Source organism: Diabrotica undecimpunctata, chromosome 3 (genome assembly GCF_040954645.1).
Source record: "Diabrotica undecimpunctata isolate CICGRU chromosome 3, icDiaUnde3, whole genome shotgun sequence".
In the NCBI taxonomy this organism is placed as follows: domain Eukaryota; kingdom Metazoa; phylum Arthropoda; class Insecta; order Coleoptera; family Chrysomelidae; genus Diabrotica; species Diabrotica undecimpunctata.
This window is the reverse complement of record NC_092805.1, coordinates 17,428,193-17,451,653: the sequence shown is the minus strand read 5'-3', so window position 1 is coordinate 17,451,653 and position 23,461 is coordinate 17,428,193. Positions and strand designations below refer to the sequence as shown.

Below are 23,461 nucleotides of genomic sequence, written 5' to 3'. Positions count from 1 at the left end.
TAATAACGTAACCTTTGTCTCTAACCTAATTGTTTAAATTCCTTTCTTACCGTGGCCTAGTGTTGTATGTAAAAAAAATGCCTTGATGGGCCCCTAGGCGAGAAGCGAGTGACCCTGTTTACCTGTTTTGTATATTTAATGTTTTGTTTTAATATAAACTCAGACAATCTTTTTTTTACCATGTTGAGTCTGGCTGAATGACTAAAAGTCTATGCCAAAAAAAAAATGGATTCATTGTTAAGTTTGTAAGAATTGGTGTCACAATAAATGTGAAGATGTAAATCCTGGACGTAAACAATTTGTGTGTGAATTGTGCATGTAACTTTTTTCTTAAAAATACCTATTTGTAATATTATTTATCATTTAGAATATCTTTTGGTTTAATAAAATAATTAAGTATTTACTTATTTTATAGAAAATGCAACGGATCCATCAATGACGTATCAAAGGGTCCATCATGAGCGCATATATGCCCATGATGGACCCTTAACAGGATTTTAGTAAACTATGAATAACTTTTGTCATCTTAATTTTTATCACAATTTGAAGCATTTGCATATTATACAAATAACAAAATGTTATATGGTCATATTTAAAGCCTGCTAAGTAAATAATTAAAATTATTATGGAGCTTTTTCCTTAAGGGGTCCATCATAGGTGGTTCATTGACCATTCGTTTCTACGTTTAAAGTATGGTTTTAAGGATTTATAACTCACTTCCCTGGGCTAACCCGACAAAAAAAATCTTTTACTTTCAATAACAACAAATCCTTGTTTGTCTCATTCGCAATATGATAAGTATTTAATGGTATTTGATCTACCAAGCTGAAAGAATACAAATAATCTGTAATTTTTGTATTTTCACCACAGGCTAATTGGGATAAATCATCAACATTATTAATTCCTGCCCCTTTTTTTATACTGAATATCGTATTGATAACCCGACAGATTGATAGCCCATTTTGTGATTCTTACAGCCGCTGAAATTGGAATTTTTTAATTTTTGCCAAAGATTAACTGTAATGACTGATGATCCATAATCAGCGAAAATTTGCTAGCGAGGGCTTCCCTTTCCAAATTACTATACTTTTTTTCCGTATTAGGTAGTATACTTAATGCAAACATGACAGGTTTATCTACATGACCAATTTTATGACTTAAGACACAATCAACACCATAACTACTTGCATCACATGTAACTTAAATTGGAAGAGACGGATCGTAATGTGTAATGACACTTTTAAATGTTTCTTACTTTCTTGAAATACTTTATCAGATTCAGGTAACCAGCGATTATTAAAATCAATATTATTTTGACACAGTTCATGTAATGGTTTTAATTTGAAAGCCAACATCGGAATAAACTTTCTGTAGTAATTTAGCCAAGCTACATATGACTTTAATTCAGTTATCTTTTTTGGTGTTGGAGCTGAATTAATTCCTACGATCTTTTTTCACTAGGATGTATTTCTTTGGCATCCATGATATGACCCAAAAATTCTACTTTAGTTTCGAAAAACTTAGTCATGTAAACGTTTCAACACTTTTCTGACATTCTCGTAACAATCTATAAGCGACTGATCATAAAACATCATCTAAGTAACATTTAGTATTTTGTAACCCTGCCAAAATGCTATCCATTACCGAAAATGAAAATATGAAAAATACCTGGTGCTGAGCTGATACCATATGTTAGTCTAGTGAAGGTAAACAAACCTATGTAGGTGTTTATTACTGACATTTTATGTGTATTTAGCTGCTGATAAGCAACTTTTAAATCTAAAACAGTAAAATATTAAAATGTCCACTTAGACATGCGAAAATATTTTCTGGTAGTGATTAACTGCAATGGTCACTATCTAAGACTTTGTTTAATGTTTTTACTTCAGTAAAAGTTCAAACCACACTTGACCCTCGAAAGAGCTTAAACCAACATTCAAATAAAGGCATCGGTTAAAATTAAATAAATAATAGTGTTCGTACAGTTTTCTTGTATTTTTTTGTTTCGTTTCTCTCGTTTAGTTGTTAATCTTTAATGTTAAGTTATCGTAGAGTTTTCATAACATCTAAAAAAACCTACAAATTGTTTTTTGAACTGATGATGCTTTTAAAAATAAAAGCGAAACGTATTCGAATAAATCTATAAAGTAGTTGACTACTTTAATTTGCCAATTATTGACCGATAAAACCTCTGCTATTCAACCATTGAATATATTTTAAATATATATATATATATATATATATATATATATATATATATATATATATATATACGCATATTTTATTAATGTTGTGTTGCATATACATACATATTTGGCAACATATACGCGCTTTATCTTTTTTTTCTTCAGTTCCGCATAAGAAAAATAAATAAGGCAAATATAATTTACCTGGTGGTATCTCGTGCTGCCTGACAGCGTAGTAGCACGTCAGATTTCGGGGGTAGATCCCCGGAAAGTTGGGGGACTGTAGACGGCAGTGTTTCCTATCACAGTCGCTGAAAATTCGGGAACAATAAGTTCCAGATATTAAATCACCTAAATAGTATTCTGGCTCCGGATCCGCTGCTGTACTAGGCTCGGTGATGTTGAACAGAGATGGAGGTTGACCTGAAAAACATATGCGTGTATATTTTTGAATATCGGTTTTTCTTTAAAATATGTAATAGAAAATATGTAATAGAAAAAGGTAAATACAGTGCTAAAAATTATAGACAAATGTTAATCAACCGTAGGTATAGTTTGGTGCTGTATTTTTCGTCAAACATTTGAAAATATTTTATATCTCCACTTCATGGTTTGTTCCAGTTTCACTTTTAATGAAAATATTTTCTTTAGTTCTCTTAAGTACCTAAAATTTGATCAAATTAAAAAGATTCGATAACAAATACGATTAAAACAATTGATAACACTACATAGATCATTTTTTTCTTAATCTATCCACTCTCTTATTTCACATCCCCTTTGGTTAATACTAATTCAATTATTTTTTTAATACACTGTTCCATCGTTTTCACCAATTAAAACATTTAATGCTTATCTTCTAGTCTTTCAATTATTACTTATTTTCCTCATTTTCTTACACTATTTCAAAATAAACAAATTCAGGCCCAATATATTATACCATTCTGCCCATTGGATATTTCCCTCTTTTTTACTTGGTATGCCCAATACAATTTTCAATTCCACAATTTAAGACTCTTCATCTTCGAAGATTCTTTCTTTTGTTTGTCTTTACTATTATTTCAATGTTATATTTCTATAATACATAGTTTGTTTCACCTATTTATATACCATTTCAATAATTACCTCATCAATTAATATACCTAAAAATTTATCTTAAATCAAAATATTTATACACTCGCGATCATAAAATCCGGGTCACCTTGAAAATCCCCGATATTTCATTTTTAACGAGCTTTATCGTAAATAATAATAACACAAATACAAACTAATGCATGTTTCTGAGAATTGTTGCGGTTTCCTTTGTAACAAAGAGTTCCAATAGTGCCGAATTCGCGGTAAAGTGCACACTTCCCAAAATGAACGCTACCTGTAACTCCGCTTGTTTTAAATGTCTCGTTTGTACTTCGACTTTCTGTTCAAATGCAACGGACAAACGTTTATTATTGCCACCATTAGTGTTTATTAGTGCCATTATTAGTGTTTATTTTTTCGCAAAAATGCCTTGGACTGTTGTTGAAACGGCACAAATTGTTGCACTTGTGGAAGACGGTCACACTCAACGGCAAGTCGCAAGAACTGTTGGCGTAAGCCTTTCTATGGTTCAACGAGTGCTGAACGAAGAAGAACGCCGAAGGTACTAGATGACCGTTTCCTTGTGTTCAGGCTTTACGAAACCGGACCTCAACTGCGGTTACGCATTAAAATCGTCTAGAGGAAGTACGAAATCGCAATTTTAGTGTTGCAACAGTCAAAAGAAGACTTCGTTCTTCTTGACTATCTTCTCGGGTAATGGCTAGAGGACCGCCACTTCGCCGGGTGCCTCGAGTTGCACGACTAGCTTTTCCTCGACAATACGCGCATTGGGGAATTAACGATTGTAGCAAAGTGTTATTTTCAGATGAATCCCGTTTCTGCCTGACTGGATCCGATGGACGTGTAAGAGTTTGGAGGAGAACCGGTGAACAATTATCACAAGCTTGCATTGCTCCAAGAATGCCATTTGGTGGAGGCTCGGTCATGGCTTGGGGAGGTATATCTTCCGACTTCCACAACAGAGTTACCCTTCATCGAAAATGGGTCCCTAACTGCACGAAGGTACATTACGGAGATTCCGGAAGAACATGTTATGCCCAACATGGCAGGGCTTGGAGAAAACGCCGTTTTTATGCAGGACAACGTGCGACCGCACGTTGCCAGGATCAGTATGTAATACTTGGACGAAGTTGGAATTACCAGCCAGCTAGGTCTCCGGACCTGAATCCCATCGAACATCTCTGGGACGATTTGAAAAAACGTATTCAAACCCATACACCTCCTCCTAACAACGGACAGGAGCTTAAGGATCTGTTAGTGAGAGAGTGGAATAACATACCACAACATGTAATCCGGAGAAAAATTGAGAGTATACCCCGTCGTCTGCAAGAGGTAAGTAGAGCAAGGGGAGGCAATACACGATATTGGTCATAGAAATTTCACTGATTTTTTACCACGTTCTGTATTTTCCATTTTTTTTTCGTATATCTGTTTTATCAACAATTTGATTTGTTTTCTGTTTTTTCAATAAAAACAATAAAAAAACCATTTTTTTTCTTTCAAAACATACATTGATGACAAATAAAAAATACATTATAAAAAAAAAGGTTATTACTGCACCAGAGGCAAAAATATTTAAGAAACTTGAAATTTTCAAGATGACCCGGATTTTATGATCGCGAATGTATTTTGTGAACTTTAATAAGGTATTTGACTGGGTTAAATTAAAGGAGGTTATTCACTTATTGCACGCAAGAAAGATACCTCTAGAAATAATCAAATGGTCGAAAATATCTAAGAGAAAATACAATAAAAATAAAGTTAGGGGAAGAACTAATTGACCCAGTTGAAGCTGGCAATGAGATAAGACAAGGTGATTCCCTGGGTGCATGGGTAAGAACTACAAAAAGGATAAAAAATTGGAAAAAAACCAGTAGAAATAATCTGCTGTGCAGACGACAGAATACTACTCTCAAACTGAACATAATTTACAACCAATTTAACATATTTGTCAGAAAATTTAACATGTTTGTTTCCCCAGATGGTCTTCTTTTTCTTTTTATTTAGACACGACTTTGTTTTTCAATATGCCTCCAGCAAGTTGTTGCTCCATCATTTACGTGATCTTCCTACTGATCGTCTTCCTATTGGTGAACCATCTCTTGCCGTATTTACTATTCTATTTGATGTCATTCGGCTTCTAGGATTGTTTCCTTCTACTCTTTTATTTCTTCCCCAGTCCTTGATGTTCTTCTCCTTGTATGTACGTCGTATTTCTGTACTTCTAGCTCTGTCCCAAAGTGTTTTCATCTCTAATGTTTCTAACATTCTTTTGTCCTCTCTGTGTAAGTCGTGTTTCTGCTACGTATGTCATTATTGGTCTGATTACTGTTTTGTAAGTTCTGCCTTTCATTTTTTTCCCGATATTTATTTCTCCATATTGTTTCATTCAATCAACTTGCTGCTCTGTTTTGCTCTCTTCACATGATCTTTTTCTTATATTTCGAGCTTTCCGTAACTATTTAAATATAGCGTTTTATATCTGGTTAGATAGCTCAAGGTATAGCTCGGCACATGTTGGTAATAAATACAAGCTATTATCAAAGAATTTATTTAATACTCAAAATGACGGATTAACTGTAAATAAAAACTTTAGTAAAAAACGTTTAAGGGAATCATATGTTCAGCACTAGACGCAACGAGCTTCAGAGTAACGCATTTATTGTAAAACATATTTGAATTTGAATTAAATATTTTCCTAATATACCTAGTTTAACCAGCATTATATTGGTTTGTTTTATTTTAATATGACATTGACCCTCTAAATTGATGAAAATTTCCAATTTCCAATTTAATAGAAAATTACTCCAAATTAAGTAAATGTCAATGTAATTCGTCCAAATCACAACCAATAATTATAAATCGATAACACCCAAAACTTGCTATTAGTCAAATAAATTTGGGACAGGTTTTTCACTCGCCTTATCAGTAAAACTAGTTTTAAGTTCTGATATTTTTATTGGTAAATCAATAATTTTGGACACGACTGTGTCTTACTAGTCAGGCCACTAACGAATAGCTGCTGAATGTATTGTTTTTTGAAGGTGTGAGAGTAAAGCTGAAATATTATTTGATACGATGGTAAACCAATAAAAAACGAACGTGCTTTCAAGTCGTGTAACTGACACTTATTAATTCTAGAATTTAGTAAATAATTTTAGTATTTTTCGTTTTATAGAAGATTGTCGACAATGATCAAAAACAAGCGGCAGTTTCAGTTTCACAGAGTAATTGACTGTGATCGCAATGATTGTTAGGTGGGCGTGACTTTATTGCTAGCTGTTTCTCCACTTGAATCTTGAATCATCTTATTGCGTTGACAATCCACTGCGATTAGTTTGACTGTCATAATTAGAAATTTTTCTAGTTTTCATAACAATCGTTGAAGGTTATAAAATAAAATGGCGATAAGTGTAAAACGCATTGCGTTCTCAGACGAACAAATTTTTAAATTCATCGGGATATATAGAGAACATGAGTGTCTGTGGCAGGTAAACATGTCAGAATACAAAAATAATATATAAACACGAAAAGCGGCACTAAGGGCCGGTTTCACCAACGACAAATACTTAGCAGTCTATTCAATGAATAAAGTTATTCGACCAATAAAACTGACATATCTGCGTTTCACCAACGTCATAATCTATTCTTATATAATAATGATTTACAATAGTAATTCACACATATATTATACACGTACTTACATATATATTTTGGTGAGCGTTTTTGTTTGTTTTTATGCTATACTAAATACTAATACTACTAATAACTATTAAATTAGATATATATATATATATATATATATATATATATATATATATATATATATATATATATATATATATATATGTATATATATATATATATATATTTTTTTATTTTTTTTTACACAGCGCTAGGGCATAAACCCGGTTCAACACCTCGGAGGTTTAGGCCCTCTTTGTGTGTTTTTTTAATTTTTTTTTTTTTTTATTTATTCTTTTTTTTATTTTTTTTTTATTTTTTTATTTCTTTTTTAATTTTTTTTTATTTATTCTTTTTTTTTCTTTATTTTTTTTATGTGTACCTTTTTTTTTCTTTTCATAATATTTTAATTTTCACCCTTAGTGATATTGCTGAAAAAATTATCAACATATTTAATCGAAAAAAAGAAAATATCTGACAGTAAAACCACAGGGCCGGGTACTGATATTTTATATACCCCAACAATTGGATGGTTCGATCAAATACAATTTCTGAATGATGTCATCATTGTTCGTAAAACCATTTCTAACTGTAAAAGTTATATAAGTAATAACAAGCAAATCATAATTCCCTGCACACTTTGAATTTTATTCGGCGCCATTTTAATAACCACGTGTTGTTGGCAATGCGTCAATCACCATATAACGATCAACGCATAGCAATATATGTTCCCCTTGAGACAGCAGTCGACTGCTACGTGAAACTGCCGCTTTATGTTTGAATACTTTGGCTTAAACGATTTTTATATTATATTTTCTTTTAAATAAACAAGCGTTAAAATGAATTAAGTATTTTTTTTTTAACTTTAAGTATATTTTACATGCAGGTGTATGAAGTTTTTGGTAGATTGACTAAGGATCACTAACATTTTTTCATCTCTTCCGTGACTAAGTTTTACTCCCATGCCAATAGGTTTTCATTTTAATAGAATTTCATCTTTCCTTTTTTTGACCACTTGCTAGCTCGGCAAGGAACTGGAATAGATCGAGTGAGAGGGTTCTAAGTAAGTTTCACCACATCCGTGAGACCTTGATGATCTTGGAGGTCGCCAGGTGGAATTTCCGCTTGATGCAAATGAAAAAAAAAAGTCGACAACTCCATCACTTGTTCTATTATATGACCTTCCAGCTACAATCTATATCTTAGTAAATTTGCTGTTATAACCATGCATTTTGACTTTTTAAAGAGGAAGTTAAGAGAGGAAGTGAAGACAAATGTGAAGAAAAGAAGAAAGACTTTTTACAATATATAACAAAACAATCATAACAGACATACGACCACTACAAACGAATAACAAATTAAACAAATATTTTAGTTAGACAAATAAAAAGGGAGCACTGGCAAAGCTTCTCAAAAGGATGGAACACGACTTCTACGAAACACAAAAATAAATATGAAGAATGATCAGAGGATAAAGAAAAGAGATGAAGGAACTAATAAAATGAAACACATTCAGAAGGAAACATAAGCAGACAACTTTCGATGCCTATTTGCTAAAAGTGACGATAATGAACTATCAACACCAGAGGTGAGAACAACAAAAGAAATAAATATTGAGAGGAAGAGGTAAAGGAAGCATTGGGGAAAATAAACAGTGAAAAATCGCCAAGAGAGGACATAATACAGAACGAACTTCTAAATTACAGAGGGCAAAAGTACAAAGAGATAAAGAAAATACCCGAAATGCGGTCGAAAACTATGTGGCAAGAAGAAAAAAAGTAAAAAGAATTTGTAGAAAAAAGAAAATAGAACAGCTACAAAAGCAATTAAAAAATATAGAAGATGCCTACATAAACAAAGGGGCAAAGAATTTCTACCAAGAAGGTAAGAAATCCAGAGAAACTACAAAGAATAATCCACAGTACTGCAGAAACAAAGAAGGCTTGCTTTTAGGTGAAACAACAGAAAAGTTAAACAGATATGCGGAATATTTCGAAGATCTATTAAATACAGATCAACAAGAGGAACTTAAGGGAAATGAGAATAGGCAAGAAGATGAAGAAGGTACATGCAAGGAACCTACTCTGAATGAAGTCAAAGAAATAATAAGATACCTAAAAAATAACAAAAGTTCAGGAGAAGGTAGTATCCCAGCTGAGAGTTTTAAGGAAGGTGGCGAAGATTGAAGGAAAGGATATTTCACTTGACACTAATAATTTGGCAAAATTAATAAATGCCGAAACAATGGAATAGTGCTCTTATTTGTCCTATCTATAAAAAAAAGAGACAAAACGGAGTGCGAAAACTATACAGGTATAGCACTATTAGAAGTAGTCTATAAAATACTTGGCCAAGCACTGGTCAAATAAATATGTTAAAATTAATACAAAATAATAGCTACGAACAAAACTTAGGATCACATATGCTGTTTATCGATTCTAAATAAGCATATGACTCCCTAAATCGAACGATGCTCTACGAGGCCACAAGAACATTAGAAATACCAGAAACGCTTATAAGGCTAGTGAAAATGACGCTTAGAAACACGATAAATAGGGTAACAATGGAAGGAAGCTTTTCAAGACAGTTCACAGTGAATAGGGGTTTAAAACAAGGGGATCCGCTATCAACGAATTTATTTAACTTAGTATTAGAACAAATCGTATGAAGATCAAATATAAGCACAAACAGGACTATTTTCAATAGCAGGGAACAGTGCATAGCGTACGCGGATGAGGTGGTGATACTAGCGAGAATAAAAAAACATTTAGAAAAAGTTTTCCAGAAATTTGAAGGAGAAGCGAAAAGATACGGATTAATAATAAACCAAACAAAAACGAAGTATATGGAAACGACAGGAGACATAACAAATAATTACAAATATATCAAAAGGAAAGGAGCAGATACTGTCTATAGTTTTGAATAAGTGTCAGAATTTGAATACTTAGGATTAACCATAACGAACACGGGAAAATAAGAAAACGAGATAGACAAAAGAATAATAAAGGGAAGCAGAGCGATAGGGTTACTAAATTCATTACTGAAAGCAAAACATGTATCAAGAACAGCTAAACTGCGAGTCTACGAGATAGTAATCAAACCGACAGTGATTTATGCCAGTGCAACGTGGATTATGAACCAGCAGGAAAAAAAATAAAGTAGAGATCTGGGAAAGAAAGGTGCTCAGAAAAATCTTCGGAGGAATAAAGACGGCAGAGAATATTTCGAGTAGACGAACGAATAAAAAAATAATGAGGATGTATGGAAAACCAGCAATTACGGCAAAAATACGAGCCCAAAAAGCTAGATGGCTTGGTCATATTCTACGAATGCCAGAGAATCGAAATGTTAAAACCATACTGAAGGAGGGAGAAAAGGGGAAAAAAGAAGAGGATGTGTAAAGAAGAAGTGGTTGTAAGCAGGACTTGTCAAGACTTGTGAGAAATAGGCGTGAGAAATTGAAGAGAGAAAGCAAGGGACAGAAAAAAATGGAGGGAAATAATCAAGTTTTTAGAGGCCACAAGGCCTGTAGCGCTGGCTAAATATATATATATATATATATATATATATATATATATATATATATATATATGTATATATATATATATATATATATATATATATATATATATATGTATATATATATATATATATCTGAACAAAGTTTCCTTCTTCCAATCTGTCCTGTCGTTAAAATATTTAAGGACCGAATTTGGTATAAAATATTGCCAACAAATTATCCACCTTCAAACTTTTCGGAGTACTTTACTACCTGTATAATATTACGTTTCTCTGGTCTTGGCTCTTATATAGGTCAAGTAGTCACATTTCCTCTGCTGCTAAAAGACCCACAGTATTTGCAAAAGGTCTGAAAGTTTCTCTCAAACATTGAATAGTCCCTTTTTCCGCAAGCCACAATACACTGTTGTAGACAACTTTTCTGAGTTATGACAGTGAGATAAAGAATGCAACCGTCGAATGTTTTGCGATAAGAGCCTAAGGGTTGAAGGGAATAAAGTTGTTTCGGTTCGGAGAGGGGATTCAACTTAAAAAAGTACGTTTATGCTCTTAAACTTTTTTTGTTTCAAGTGCTTTTTACTTACACTTTTTAGTACAATTCATAGGTTTATTTTTTTCTTTGTATCTGTTTTCGATCACTCTTATAATGTTCTTATATGCAATAATTGGTTGCAGGTATCTTATGGGTTTATTTTGTAACAGATTTTTAATTTATAAAAAATCGAAAGAAAAAAAATATGAAACTGGTAAACCTTTTAACTGCTCTGAGTGTATATGTACGGTATGCATAAAACTGCTCTGGACGCACATGTTTAAATTTAATACTTGAGGAACTACATGTCTCTCTGCTCGGTTTTTAACACGTGGTTCTTGTCAGTTAATACGACAAGAAGTAGCTGGTCTGTGTAGTCTGTGTAGTAGTGTGTTGGTAGTTCCTCAAGCATTAAATTTATCCATTGTCATCAACCTAGAGTCAACACATAATTTAAGTTTGGAAAGATGTAACCCATATATGGATGTCATAGCCACTATAGTGTATTTTTATGTATGAGAGAGTAATAAAACAATAAATTATGTATGCAAATCCCTAAACTGTTGATACGGGTGACTCAATGAAAAACAGATATTTGTCAACAAGTTTACAGAAGTATATAGGAAAACAATTTTAAATTGAGTATGACCACCAGGTATAAAGGTTGGAGCAGAATAGAATACAATAGTTGTGAGGGTTACTAATCCCTAAATAAGGTTGCCAGTGTCGGAGTGATGGAGGTTAACAGGTACTAATGAATTTGCAAGAAATGTAAGATGTTTATTTTATTGGTTATATATAACCAATAAAAGTTTAATAAGTACCTACCTATTTGCAAAATAAAGTTTAATTCTTTAGATAAAATAAAACGTTTTATTTTATCTATTTGCAAAATAAAGTTTAATTCTTTAGATAAAATAAAACGTTTTATTTTATCTGAAATGAGTGCATTCCACGAAGTAAGGGTTTCAACAATCAAACATTTAATTCTTTAATTCCAGGAATCTACGACAGTAATTGACTAGATAATTACCTTCTAAACTTATTCCACAGAAAATGTGATAGTGGGTTTTTCCATTTTGTATATAGGAAGGTCCAAGTGGCGTATTCAAAATTCTTAACAGTTCACTAAAAGTAGGTACTTCAGTTGCAAGGTGCAGTTTATTGTGTATACTAGTGTTATGTGGCCGTGTAAACGCCGAAAAATTGGTCCTCTAACAGTTAATGAAAAAACATTAATATTTAATTGTTTTTAATCATTTACAGACAAACGTTTATGTGAAAGTATTGATGAGACCGTTGAGTTAGTTAGCAGTACACTTGGTGTTGGGAAATCTACGATTTACAGAGTTATTAAAGAAGAGAAATGTGGTAGTTTTCAAATGCCACGTAATGCTCCAGGGAAACCAAAATTTCAAATAGAATATCATTTTAAAGAAGGACTTCGACGGAAAGTGCATGAATTCTTCTTTAGACAAGAATTTCCAACATTGGATAAAGTTCTTGTCTCAGTTCGAGATGATAAGGATTACCCAGAAATGAGTCGAAGTACGTTATGGAAACTTTTAAAAGAAATAGGCTTCCGCTGGAAAAAGAATCCCAGAAAGTCTATTTTATTAGAAAGAAGCGATATTGTCATATGGAGAAGACATTTTCTAAGAACCATAAAGGAAATGAGAAACCAAAAAAGAAAAATATTTTATCTTGATGAAACATGGATCAACGAGGGCCATACACCAAATAAATTTTGGCAGGATGAAACTGTTACAAGTCAAAGGCACGCTTTTGTAAATAACTTATCTACTGGTTTAAACCCACCATCAGGAAAGGGACGCAGGCTGATAATAGTACACATTGGCAGTTCAGACGGTTTTGTTGAAGGTGGTTTATTAACTTTTGAATCAACTCGTACCGGTGACTACCATGAAGACATGAACGCTGATGTCTTTCAAGAATGGTTCGAACAAATGATAGATCTTCTTCCTAAGAACTGTGTAATAGTAATGGATAATGCAAGTTATCACTCCAGACTTATAGAAGGACTGTCCACAACCAAGTGGTTAAAAAAAGACTTGAGAATTGGCAGAGTTCAAAAAATATTACTTACCATCCCGAATCTATAAAAAAGGAACTTTATTCGTTGTGTGCCCTTCATAAAGAAAAATTTAAAAAATACGAAATTGATGAAATTGCCAAAAATCGTGGAATGACAGTACTTAGATCCCCACCATATCATTGTGAATTAAACCCGATTGAACTGGTATGGGCACAGATAAAAAGTGAAGTTTCAAGAAAAAATACCACTTTTAAAATTTATGATGTTAAACAGTTGTTTTTGGAGGCCGTAAATAATGTAAAACCTGAAAACTGGGAAAAGGCAGTAAATCACACTATTAAAGAAGAGGAAAAAATGTGGAAGCTGGACAATATTACTGATAAAATGATCGAGCTAGTTATTATAAATCTTGGTTCTGAAAGTTCATCTTCTGAATCTGATTTGGATTTGTAACAAGTAGCTGTAAGTTTTATATTAATATTGTTATTCATCTATTTAACATACCTTAGACGGTTTTAAAAACTCTTTTTCTCTTTTGTAATTTTTAAAAATTAAAAAAAATGTGAATTTTTTAAAACCCTTTTTAATGTAGGCCAGTCAGTTCTAATATAGTGTGTGATAAAAGAGGTCACTTTTGTTTACATACACATAACACTTTATAACACTGAAATAATTCATTTATTTTTTACAATTATTCAAAGTAATTTTTCAATTAATCTTGAGCATGCCCATGGAGTGGTCGGAGCTACCAGTTAAAATTATGCTAATTACTCTCTCGTTCATAAAAATAAACTATAATTTCATTGTTAGCTTCAAGTACATAAGGCACTGAAGATGATCTGATTAGATCGAAAACGTTATGTTGCTACTGTATAAATTTTGACGACACTTGTAAAAGTTTTAACTACATGTTTATTTTATATACCTAAATACAATGGTGAAGTGTTTTAACTTCTGTATGTTTTTTATAACAGTAAATATTCAGTATATTTAACATCGCTCTAGATCAACCTCCACTTCCAGTCCCTTGTTGTATTTTATAAAATCTTTATAAAAGTAAATATTTATTTACATTTATAATTACTAAATTATAACACTTTTAACAACGTTCGTCCATTATCATGGAAACTTCGGAAGTAACTGTAATCGATGTGCTGATGTTTTATTCAAAAGTTTGCTTTATAGCCCAGGAAAATGAACAAAAATACAGTAATTTTTCTACAGTCACTATAACTACTATCTAATAATTGTTTTAGGTTCTATATGGGAAGAATTTACGTAATTATTTAAAATTACAATTTACATAAAAGTCAGAGAAGTTTTGAGTGTTTGCTACCCGGGATTTCCTGGGTACAAATTTTTGGTGGGTAAAAACATCTTTTGAAGGTAAAAATTATTTTACTTCTAGAGGCCTAACACTTGGATAAATTTCATACAGAATTTTATCCACCTAATCTGTCCTAACGTAATATTAACCAAGCTTGCTTTTACCTAATCCACTTTAAATTTTCTATTTTATAGCAAACGCTTAAAATTTCATTATATGCTTTAAAAATAGACGCTGCCTTCCGAAAATAAACATACAAATACGCGTTTATTTAAAGCTAATAATTAATCCGTCACAGGAAAATATTTATTGCGAATAACATTAGTTCAAGGCGACAGGCCTCTAATACCAGATTTAATTAGGTTTAAATTTACGACACTTGAACTTCCATGTCGTAGTAAGTAATCTAATTAAGCGATTGATGTCAATTCACTCCGGAGAAAGGGTTAATGGGAGTATATATTTCTAGAATACTTTGTTAATTACAAGTCTCTACTTTATAAATATATACTGTGTGACCCACAATGCTAATAAAAATTGAATTTGGGTTGGTTTTAAGAAATTACACTTTGTAGAAGCTACCTTAAGGAAACACAGATAAATAAAAATACTTGTACCCAGTAAAACAACAGCACACAACAAAGGATAAAGCACACACCATCTTCGTAAGGAGAGAACTTAAAACTTTAAAAAACATGTAGCCACAGAAACGGAGCATTCCCTCCCCTTCACCAGCGAGACATATCAAAGGCTCTTAAAGACGTTAAGCCAGCAAAGGCACCAGGATTTGATAATATTCACCCTAAATTCCTAATAAATTGTGGCAAGTATACAAAAGTTTGGCTGGCTCGATTTTTCACAGACATCATGGTAACTGGAAATATTCCATAAGAACTAAAGCGCTCTAAGATAATAGCCATACTAAAGCCAGGCAAACCCGCCGACAACCTAAAAAACTACAGACCAATTGCGCTTCTCTCTGCCATCTACAAACTATTAGAGAGGCTTATATATAATAGAATCAGTACAGAACTGTTCCAGGCGATCCCAGTCGAACAAGCGGGTTTTTGACCAGAACGAAGCTGTGCAGACCAGGTAATGTCACTCACCACCTACATCGAAGCGAGTTTCCAAAGAAGACTTAAAACTTCAGCGGCATTTATTGATCTCTCTGCAGCTTACGATACAGTATGGAGAGAGGGCCTTATATACAAAATTCTCCGTGCGATCTCCTGTAAACCAATAGCACGCCTAATAGATAGCATGCTCAACGACCGAATGTTTCAAGTAGTGATGGGCACAGATATCAGCCCACCAAAGAAACTTAAGAATGGCCTACCACAGGAGTCAGTGCTCTCTCCACTACTATTTAGCTTATACCTAGCAGATATCCCGGAAACACGGTCAAGAAAGTTCGGATACGCCGATGACTGGGCCCTCGCTACACGATGCGGAATACTAGAAATGTCTGAAGAAGTTCTGACGGCAGACTTATATACATTGGGCAAATATTTTCGCAAGTGGCGACTTCAATCAAATACATCCAAAACAGAAGTTAGTTGCTTTCACCTGAACAATAAACTTGCTGTAAAGGAACTCAACATACGGTTTGAAAATACCAAACTTACCCACAACAAAACACCGAAGTACCTGGGCGTAACACTAGACAGAACGCTATCATTTAAAGAACATTTAACAAAAACTGCCCAAAAGTTGAGTACAAGAAATAACATTACACAGAAGCTCTGCGGTACCATCTGGGGAGCATTGGTTTCCACTTTCCGCTCTACTGCCTTAGCCCTTGTTTTCTTCACCGCTGAATATTGTGCTCTGGCTGCACAGTCCACACGTAAAAAGGGTCGACAATCAGCTGCACAGTACTATGAGGATGATAGCTGGTACGATTAAATCAACTGCCACCCAATGGCTTCCAGTATTAAGTCACATCCCACCTCCACATTTACGACGAGTCGACGCACTTACACGTGAATACAAAAAGATCATGAACAATATAAACCTGCCGATCCACCAAGATACCGAGGATGCACGAAATACCCGTCTCCGTTCTAGAAAACCACCAATGAAAACGGCAGGAATGATACATGAGGAGTTCAACATCACGAATGCATGGTCCCAAGAATGAAACGAATGGCAAAATAACATGCCCTGCATTACCCACAAGCCACCAGGTTTTGATCTTCCACGCAAAACATGGTCCACTCTAAATAGGATCCGAACCAGACATGGCAGATGTGCATACATGGGGAAAGAACCCGTTTCCTCAATGTAACTGTGGGGAGAACCAAACCATCGACCACATTATTCAAGAGTGTCCCTCAAGATCCTACAATGGTAGCCCTAAAAACTTCCTGTTTGCAACTTCAGAGTCAATTGATTATATAAATACACTTGATGTTTGTTTGTAACTATTTAAAGTTTGTCAAATACCTATATTACTAGTGTTTGTGTATTTGTTCTAAATGTGTTGTAATTGCCATATGATAAATAAATAAAAATACTTGTACCCAAAGGAGAATGCTTACGAATATGGAAATAAAAAAAGATATAGAGTTGTAATTGTCGTCTTGGGGCAGAAAAGGCCATGCTTATGTCCATGTCAGATAGAACGATGTATGTTTATGTAGCTAGCCTTGACAAAGACTAGTAAGTTTCTTACATAACAAAATAAAACAACTTTCACAGTAGAGTAAAAAGCAGCTGTAGAGTCTTGAGAAAGTTGACCCCAGAGCCCCGATAGGAGCCCCCCCCTAGAGTGTAAGGTACTCAAGGAGAGGCCGTGAAGGACTGTTTCGTTTGGCCTTATTCTTTCTTCCAATGTTCATTTGAGGGTTAGAAAAGGGATTCTTTATTTCGAAAAGGATTGAACATGATGTCTCCGTTTAGGATCTTGTGATCCTCTTCAGGCTTGCTTTGAATGTTGTTGGTTTGACACAGTACAAGGCAGAACAGCACTGAAAAAGATAGGAAAAAAGTAGTTGTCGTGGCTTGTGTTGTGGAGCATCTTGGAGACTGTTAAGATGGAGTCGCCGGTTGAATCAAAGGTGGAAGGTTTTTCTGGATATGATGTTCTTTCCAGAATGTAATGTTTGTGTTTTTGAGCTAAATGTGAGAAAGACCGAATCTCTAGTTACTATTGTTCCGACAAGCCGTTTTTACGTCTACGTCCAACTTCAGAACTAGTGTATTGCACTAAATTTCTGTTATTGGATGTTTGCGTTAACGGCCAGGCCTCGTCAGCTTTCGAGAGGCGGTTTTGCCATAGGTGGCCCAGCCAGTGTGAATGTCTGTGATGGCATGATAGTGATGGACGCTACCATTTCGATGTTACTTTATTTCCGTCAGACGTTTAGACATCCTCAGCTGACCCTAGAATTTGTGGCGAGTCCAAGTTTCGCTTATTGGCTGGGGACGCTAAAAGTGAGGTTACTTCAGTAGCAGAAAGAGGCTCCTCTGATCATCATGCCAGTGTGAGAATTGTGTGTGAGAGTGTTTTTGTATGTGAATGTGTGTGAGCTAATCTGGCAAAAACGAAAACTGTATTCTCTAGTGACCATTGTTCCTGCAAGCCCTTTATACCGATCTACGATCAACTTCAGAACTAGTGTATTGCACTAAAATTCGTGTTATTGATCGCTTATCGGAGTTCGATAGACAGTCTCAATATTTACCAGTTCAGGTGAGAAAATAGTTGCTATTTTCTCGGAGGACTCGGAGGAGATTGAGAAACCGCAAAAAACCAATCTCTCCTTGTCCGGGGTAAGGAAAAGGATAAGGTTGTAGGAAGGTTCGGTAAGCTAGCGGAGTAGCTTAAAGGATGTCAGCGTATTCGCCCGGGAGTTCGTCAATGCAAGCCTGCATTAGAATGGATGGTATGTGAATTTTTTTGTGTATTGGTTTTTGAGTTCGGACGTGACCTAGATATGAGCAGGAACTTTGTAGAGTTTCTTGGGTATTTGACTGGGGGCTGTTGATGGTTCTGAGTGTAAAGTTCCTGTTGAGAATGTTTATTCTCTCGATAATTGTGGCAACATTCAAGATATTTCATGGGATGAGAATCTCAAGGGTTTTTTGTGTACCATTTGGCCTGAAATTCACTAATATTTACACATATTACTTTAGGAATTTTTAGGTTAATTGGCCAATAGAAAAATATTCAAGACGGGGCCATGCGAATCGACGTGATCATTAGTCCAGAGACTAAGGCACACGAAGATATAGTTAAGACAAATAAGATAATGAAAAGAATAAAAATATCTATGCAGTACTATATCTAACAAAGGTTTTTCTGGGTATGACATCCGACGCACAGTTCAATAGAGAAATTAGAGTGTATATGTTCTAAATTAATTTCTTTGGTCCAATCGAGTTTCCATTAATATAACATTGATACTTAATACATTAATTCTGGAGCCAGCATTGACATATGGATCAGAACGTTGGAAGATGACAGAAACGTTAAAAAAAAGGTAAACGACGCAGTAGCCATTAATTTTCTCCTGAGCGTGTCAAGTATCTAGACTAGAGCTAGAGCTAAATAGATAAGTAGGTAGGTAGATTGATAGATAGATAGGTAGGTAGGGTAGATAGATAGATAGATAGATAGATAGATAGATAGGTAGATAGATAGATAGGTAGGTAGATAGATTGATAGATATGTAGATAGATAGATAGTAATTAAATCAGGCGACGTACAAATAGAATACACAGAACAACTAAAATAATAGAGAAAAGACAATTGGTATGATTTGAGTATCTGAGGCGTATGGAAGAACATTAGTTCTTTTGACTATACTACGCCTAATAGGAGTAAACATAGAAGGCCACCAACTGCATGGTGGCAACAGTGATGGACCAGGCAATCAATGAAGATTCCTGGAGAGATAAAAAGACGTGGCCATGGGATGCGACAAAAAAACATCATGCAAGAAACAACCTAAAAGTATAAAAGTATTACTAATCGCAATCAACAATGGAAAACTGATGAAATCTTGAAACCAATAGAAAATTGAAAAATATAAGCACGGAAGAATATAGCAAAATTAATAAAGGAATCAAAAGTAAAACCCGAAATGCAAAAGAAAAATATTACAGCAGAAAATGTCTTGAAATAGAAGAACTAATGAAAAATAATGACATGTTAAATTTACAAAAAGGTACAAAAAATAACTGGATTATATAGGTCAACTGATAATAGTCTACTTGACAAACAAGGAAACATTATAGTCAATGAAAAAGACACAATGGAGAGGTGGATTCTTTATCACATTCAAAATTATGCCACTACCTACTCTGTTGATATTTCAAGTTCTAACTGAAATTCACATAAAACGTGCCCATTTAATAAAGCAGTCTAATGTCCACGTTCACAATATGCGAAACAGTCAGTACCTACGAACAAATTACTGTAGATTACGGCTTTCAGAAAAAAATTGCCTTAATTATAACTATTACAATGTTTTACCAAAAATATTTTAAACAGCTAAGAGTTTCGATAAAGTTATAAAAAAGTATCTTCTAAAACATTGTTTTTACTGCTCAGAAGAATATATGACTCATTGCAGAACATCCACTGAACTGCTTACCGTAACTTTGCCATAAATCTTTTTCTGTTTAATATGTGTTCTTGTTTGTGATATATTTAAGTTACGTTTTATATTCCTTTTTTATATACTATGTATCGTTAAGTTCATTCAAGTCTACGCACCAACATCAACCCATCCTGACGAAGAAGTAGAACAATTTTACGAAGATGTGCACAGAGCCATAAGAGAGAACAATGCTCTTTACACTGTCATAGGTGGTGATTTAAACGCAAAAATGGGAACACGGTTAGATGTATCGGAAATATCTCTGGAAAATTTCGGAAGTCCGGGTAGAAATAAGAGAAATGAAATGCTTTTGTCATTTCTACCAGAGAATAATCTTTATCAAATGAATAGCTTTTTCTACAAGAAGCAACACAGACGTTGGACATGAAGGAGCCCAGACGGAAATACCCGCAACGAAATAGATTACTTTATTACAGATAAAAAGTACATATTTAAAGGTGTGACCGTTCTAAATAGATTCTCGACAAACTCTGTAATAAAAACGAAATACTCTCACTGGACACGCCCACAAGACGAAACATCATTTGGAGACTACATTAACAACACTCTTGATCACAGCATAATACCAAACGATGTCGGTGAGTTGAACAAACAAATAGTTAATACACTTAAACTGGCACAAGCACGTTTTTGCCTAAAGACTAAACGAGATCACTTTAGAAACACAACTCAAAATAACAGAAAGAAGACAGTTACAAAGTGAAAGGGACATTGACCCACATTCCGGCACTCAATAAAGACATATCGAAAGCTGTGAGAAGAGATATTAGGAAATTTAAAACATGAAAAAATCGTACAGACTATAGAGCAAAACAGGAGCATGAAGGTAATGAGACAAAAAATGGCGACAAGTAGGAAAGAAATTTTCCAGCTTAACAATAAGGAGGGTTAAGTAACAACAGACAGACAGAAAATACTTGAAATAGTCGAAGAATTCTACACTATATTATACACAAACCAAATTAACAATAACGTAAATGAAGACGGTAGACAAAATGTTCAAAACCAGGGATCTGAGGATATTTCAGAAATTACTCAAGATGAGATACAATATGCACTCAAAAAATGAAAAACAACAAGGCGTCAGGAGATGATCAAATAGTTACAGAAGCTATAAAACTTGGCGGAACTTCTCTTCTGAAAAAAATACGAGACCTCTTCAATCTCCGCTTGTATAGTCAAAAAATTCTTGGAGCTTGGAATAACTCCATTACAGTTCTTCTGCATAAAAAGGGTGACAACATAAACCTAGAGAATTACAGGCCAATTTCTCTACTCAACTATTTATACAAACTGTACACCAGAATAATAACCAATCGATTGGAAGCAAAAATTTGAGCTATATCAGCCAAGAGAACAGGCTGGATTTCGCCCCAACTACGGTAGAAATGACCACCTACAGTGCATAAAAGTCTTGATTGAAAAATCAATTGAATACAATAGACCTCTAGTTCTAACATTTATAGACTTCAATAAAGCGTTTGATACTATCGAACTACCCGCACTTCTAAAGGCATTGGAAGAGTGTCGAATTGATCATAGGTACACCAATATTATAGAAAATATATACAGAAATGCTACAACAACTATAAATCTGCACGGTCCTACCAATAAGATACATATCAGGAGAGGTATTCGACAAGTAGATAATATGTCGCCTAAGTTGTTCATTACTGTACTTGAACATGCTTTGAAGTCACTGGAATGGGAAAGTAAAGAAATAAATATTGATGGTGAAATGCTTAGTCATTTACAATTCGCAGATGATATTGTTCTGATTTCAGATGACCTAAAGGCTGTCAGTGATATGTTGAATGAACTCAGCGATGCAGCACGTAAAGTAGGTCTAAATATTAACTACCAAAAGACAAAAATGATGACTAATTTAGTTCCGAGCCATCCTTTAAGGGTAGAAGACGTCGAAATTGAAATTGTTGACAGCTAGATATACCTTGGACATACGGTAAAAATTAGCAGAGATAATCAAACTGCTGAGCTGCTAAGAAGAATAACACTGGGATGGGCAGTGTATGGAAAACTGCGTGATATTTTTATAGGCGATACACCTATCAGCTTAAAAAGAAGAGCATTTAATCAGTGTGTCCTGCCTGTCCTTACATATGGCGCAGACACTTAACCTAACAAGGACATCTACACGAAAACTACAAGTGACGCAACGTAGAATGGAAAGATAATTGTTAGGCATAACGCAGTGGCGGCTGGTGTGGTAAAATTTTGGGTAGGCCAAGCCAGCAAATTATAGTAATCAGTGACGGATCCAGAGGGAGGGGTCATGGGGTCATAACCCTATGACCCCTCATAATTTTTTTAATGATTTCTCTGTTCATTTTAACTTCTGCGTTGTATCTAATTTTTGCGATTTTTGACTTTTCATCTAGCAAATCGCGAACAGAAAACGCCCTCTTCTGTACATCCTTAAAAGACAGGAAATTACTTAAATGTTCCTTGCAACTGGAATGTTTTTTTAAGGAGGCAGACATAATTTTTAAATCAAAGTATCCTTCACAATTCATACACATTTCTTATTAGAAAATAATAAACACGGCCAAAAATATATTCTGTTTTTCGTAACACTTCCAGACAACCATTTGTAGACATCATACCAAGAGAAATTAAAAGTACGCACCTTTTTCCCATTTTTTTTTTGTCAATACGCAATGTTGGAGTAGGCCTTTCATTCATAATAATTTTTTTTTTCTATCAATTTCAGTCATTTTTATGTATCAGTCATAAAACAATCTCACATATATAAGTTGCATACAATCAGGCGATGTAGAAATCAGGCGATATAGAAATCACGCAAATGTGAATTTTTTTCTTCAAATTTTACGAATTTTTTTAAATTTATTTGGGCAACCGTGCACTTGTTTGCAATTGTGTTGTTTATTTAAAAATATGTTACAATTATATATTATGTTACATATTTTTTTATCATAATTTAAAAGAAAATGGTCGTTGTTGACAACGATGGTCGCCGTAGGCCCGATCGTCTGGTGCCTAACAGCAAGCATAAACACGACAATATAAATCGTTGTCCGGCAAGCTGCTTAACTTCAAACGCTTTTTGTACGGGGATCTTATGTGAGCTGGGTCGGCCAGTTCCAATCGGGCCTATTAATGATATTTAAAATGCCTGAATACGATTTGATGCTTTCTGTGGTAATATAATAACATAGTTGTTTTAACTGACGCTAATGTATTGAGTGATTTAGTACATTGTACATTTAAAAGTTATTTACATGCATTAACATAATTTTTGAATATATTTTTTTCAATTTTGAAGCTCTTAAAATTATTGGGTAGGCCCGGCCTATCCTGCCTACTTCCAAAAGCCGCCACTGGCATAACGTTGCGAGATAGGGTAAGAAATGAAGAAATCCGTAGAAAAAGTGGTGTAGAAGACATTATAAAACA

At 34.1% G+C, this 23,461-nt stretch overlaps 1 protein-coding gene across 1 annotated transcript in view; it reads right to left on the bottom strand.

Annotated features, from left to right (window-relative positions):
- LOC140436490 (uncharacterized) overlaps nt 1–23,461 on the bottom strand; it is a 246,691-nt gene that overhangs the window by 141,022 nt on the left and 82,208 nt on the right. The window contains exon 4 of the mRNA XM_072525350.1: nt 2,391–2,609. Coding sequence (XP_072381451.1) covers nt 2,391–2,609 — 219 coding nt within the window. The remainder of the gene's footprint in view (nt 1–2,390; nt 2,610–23,461) is intronic.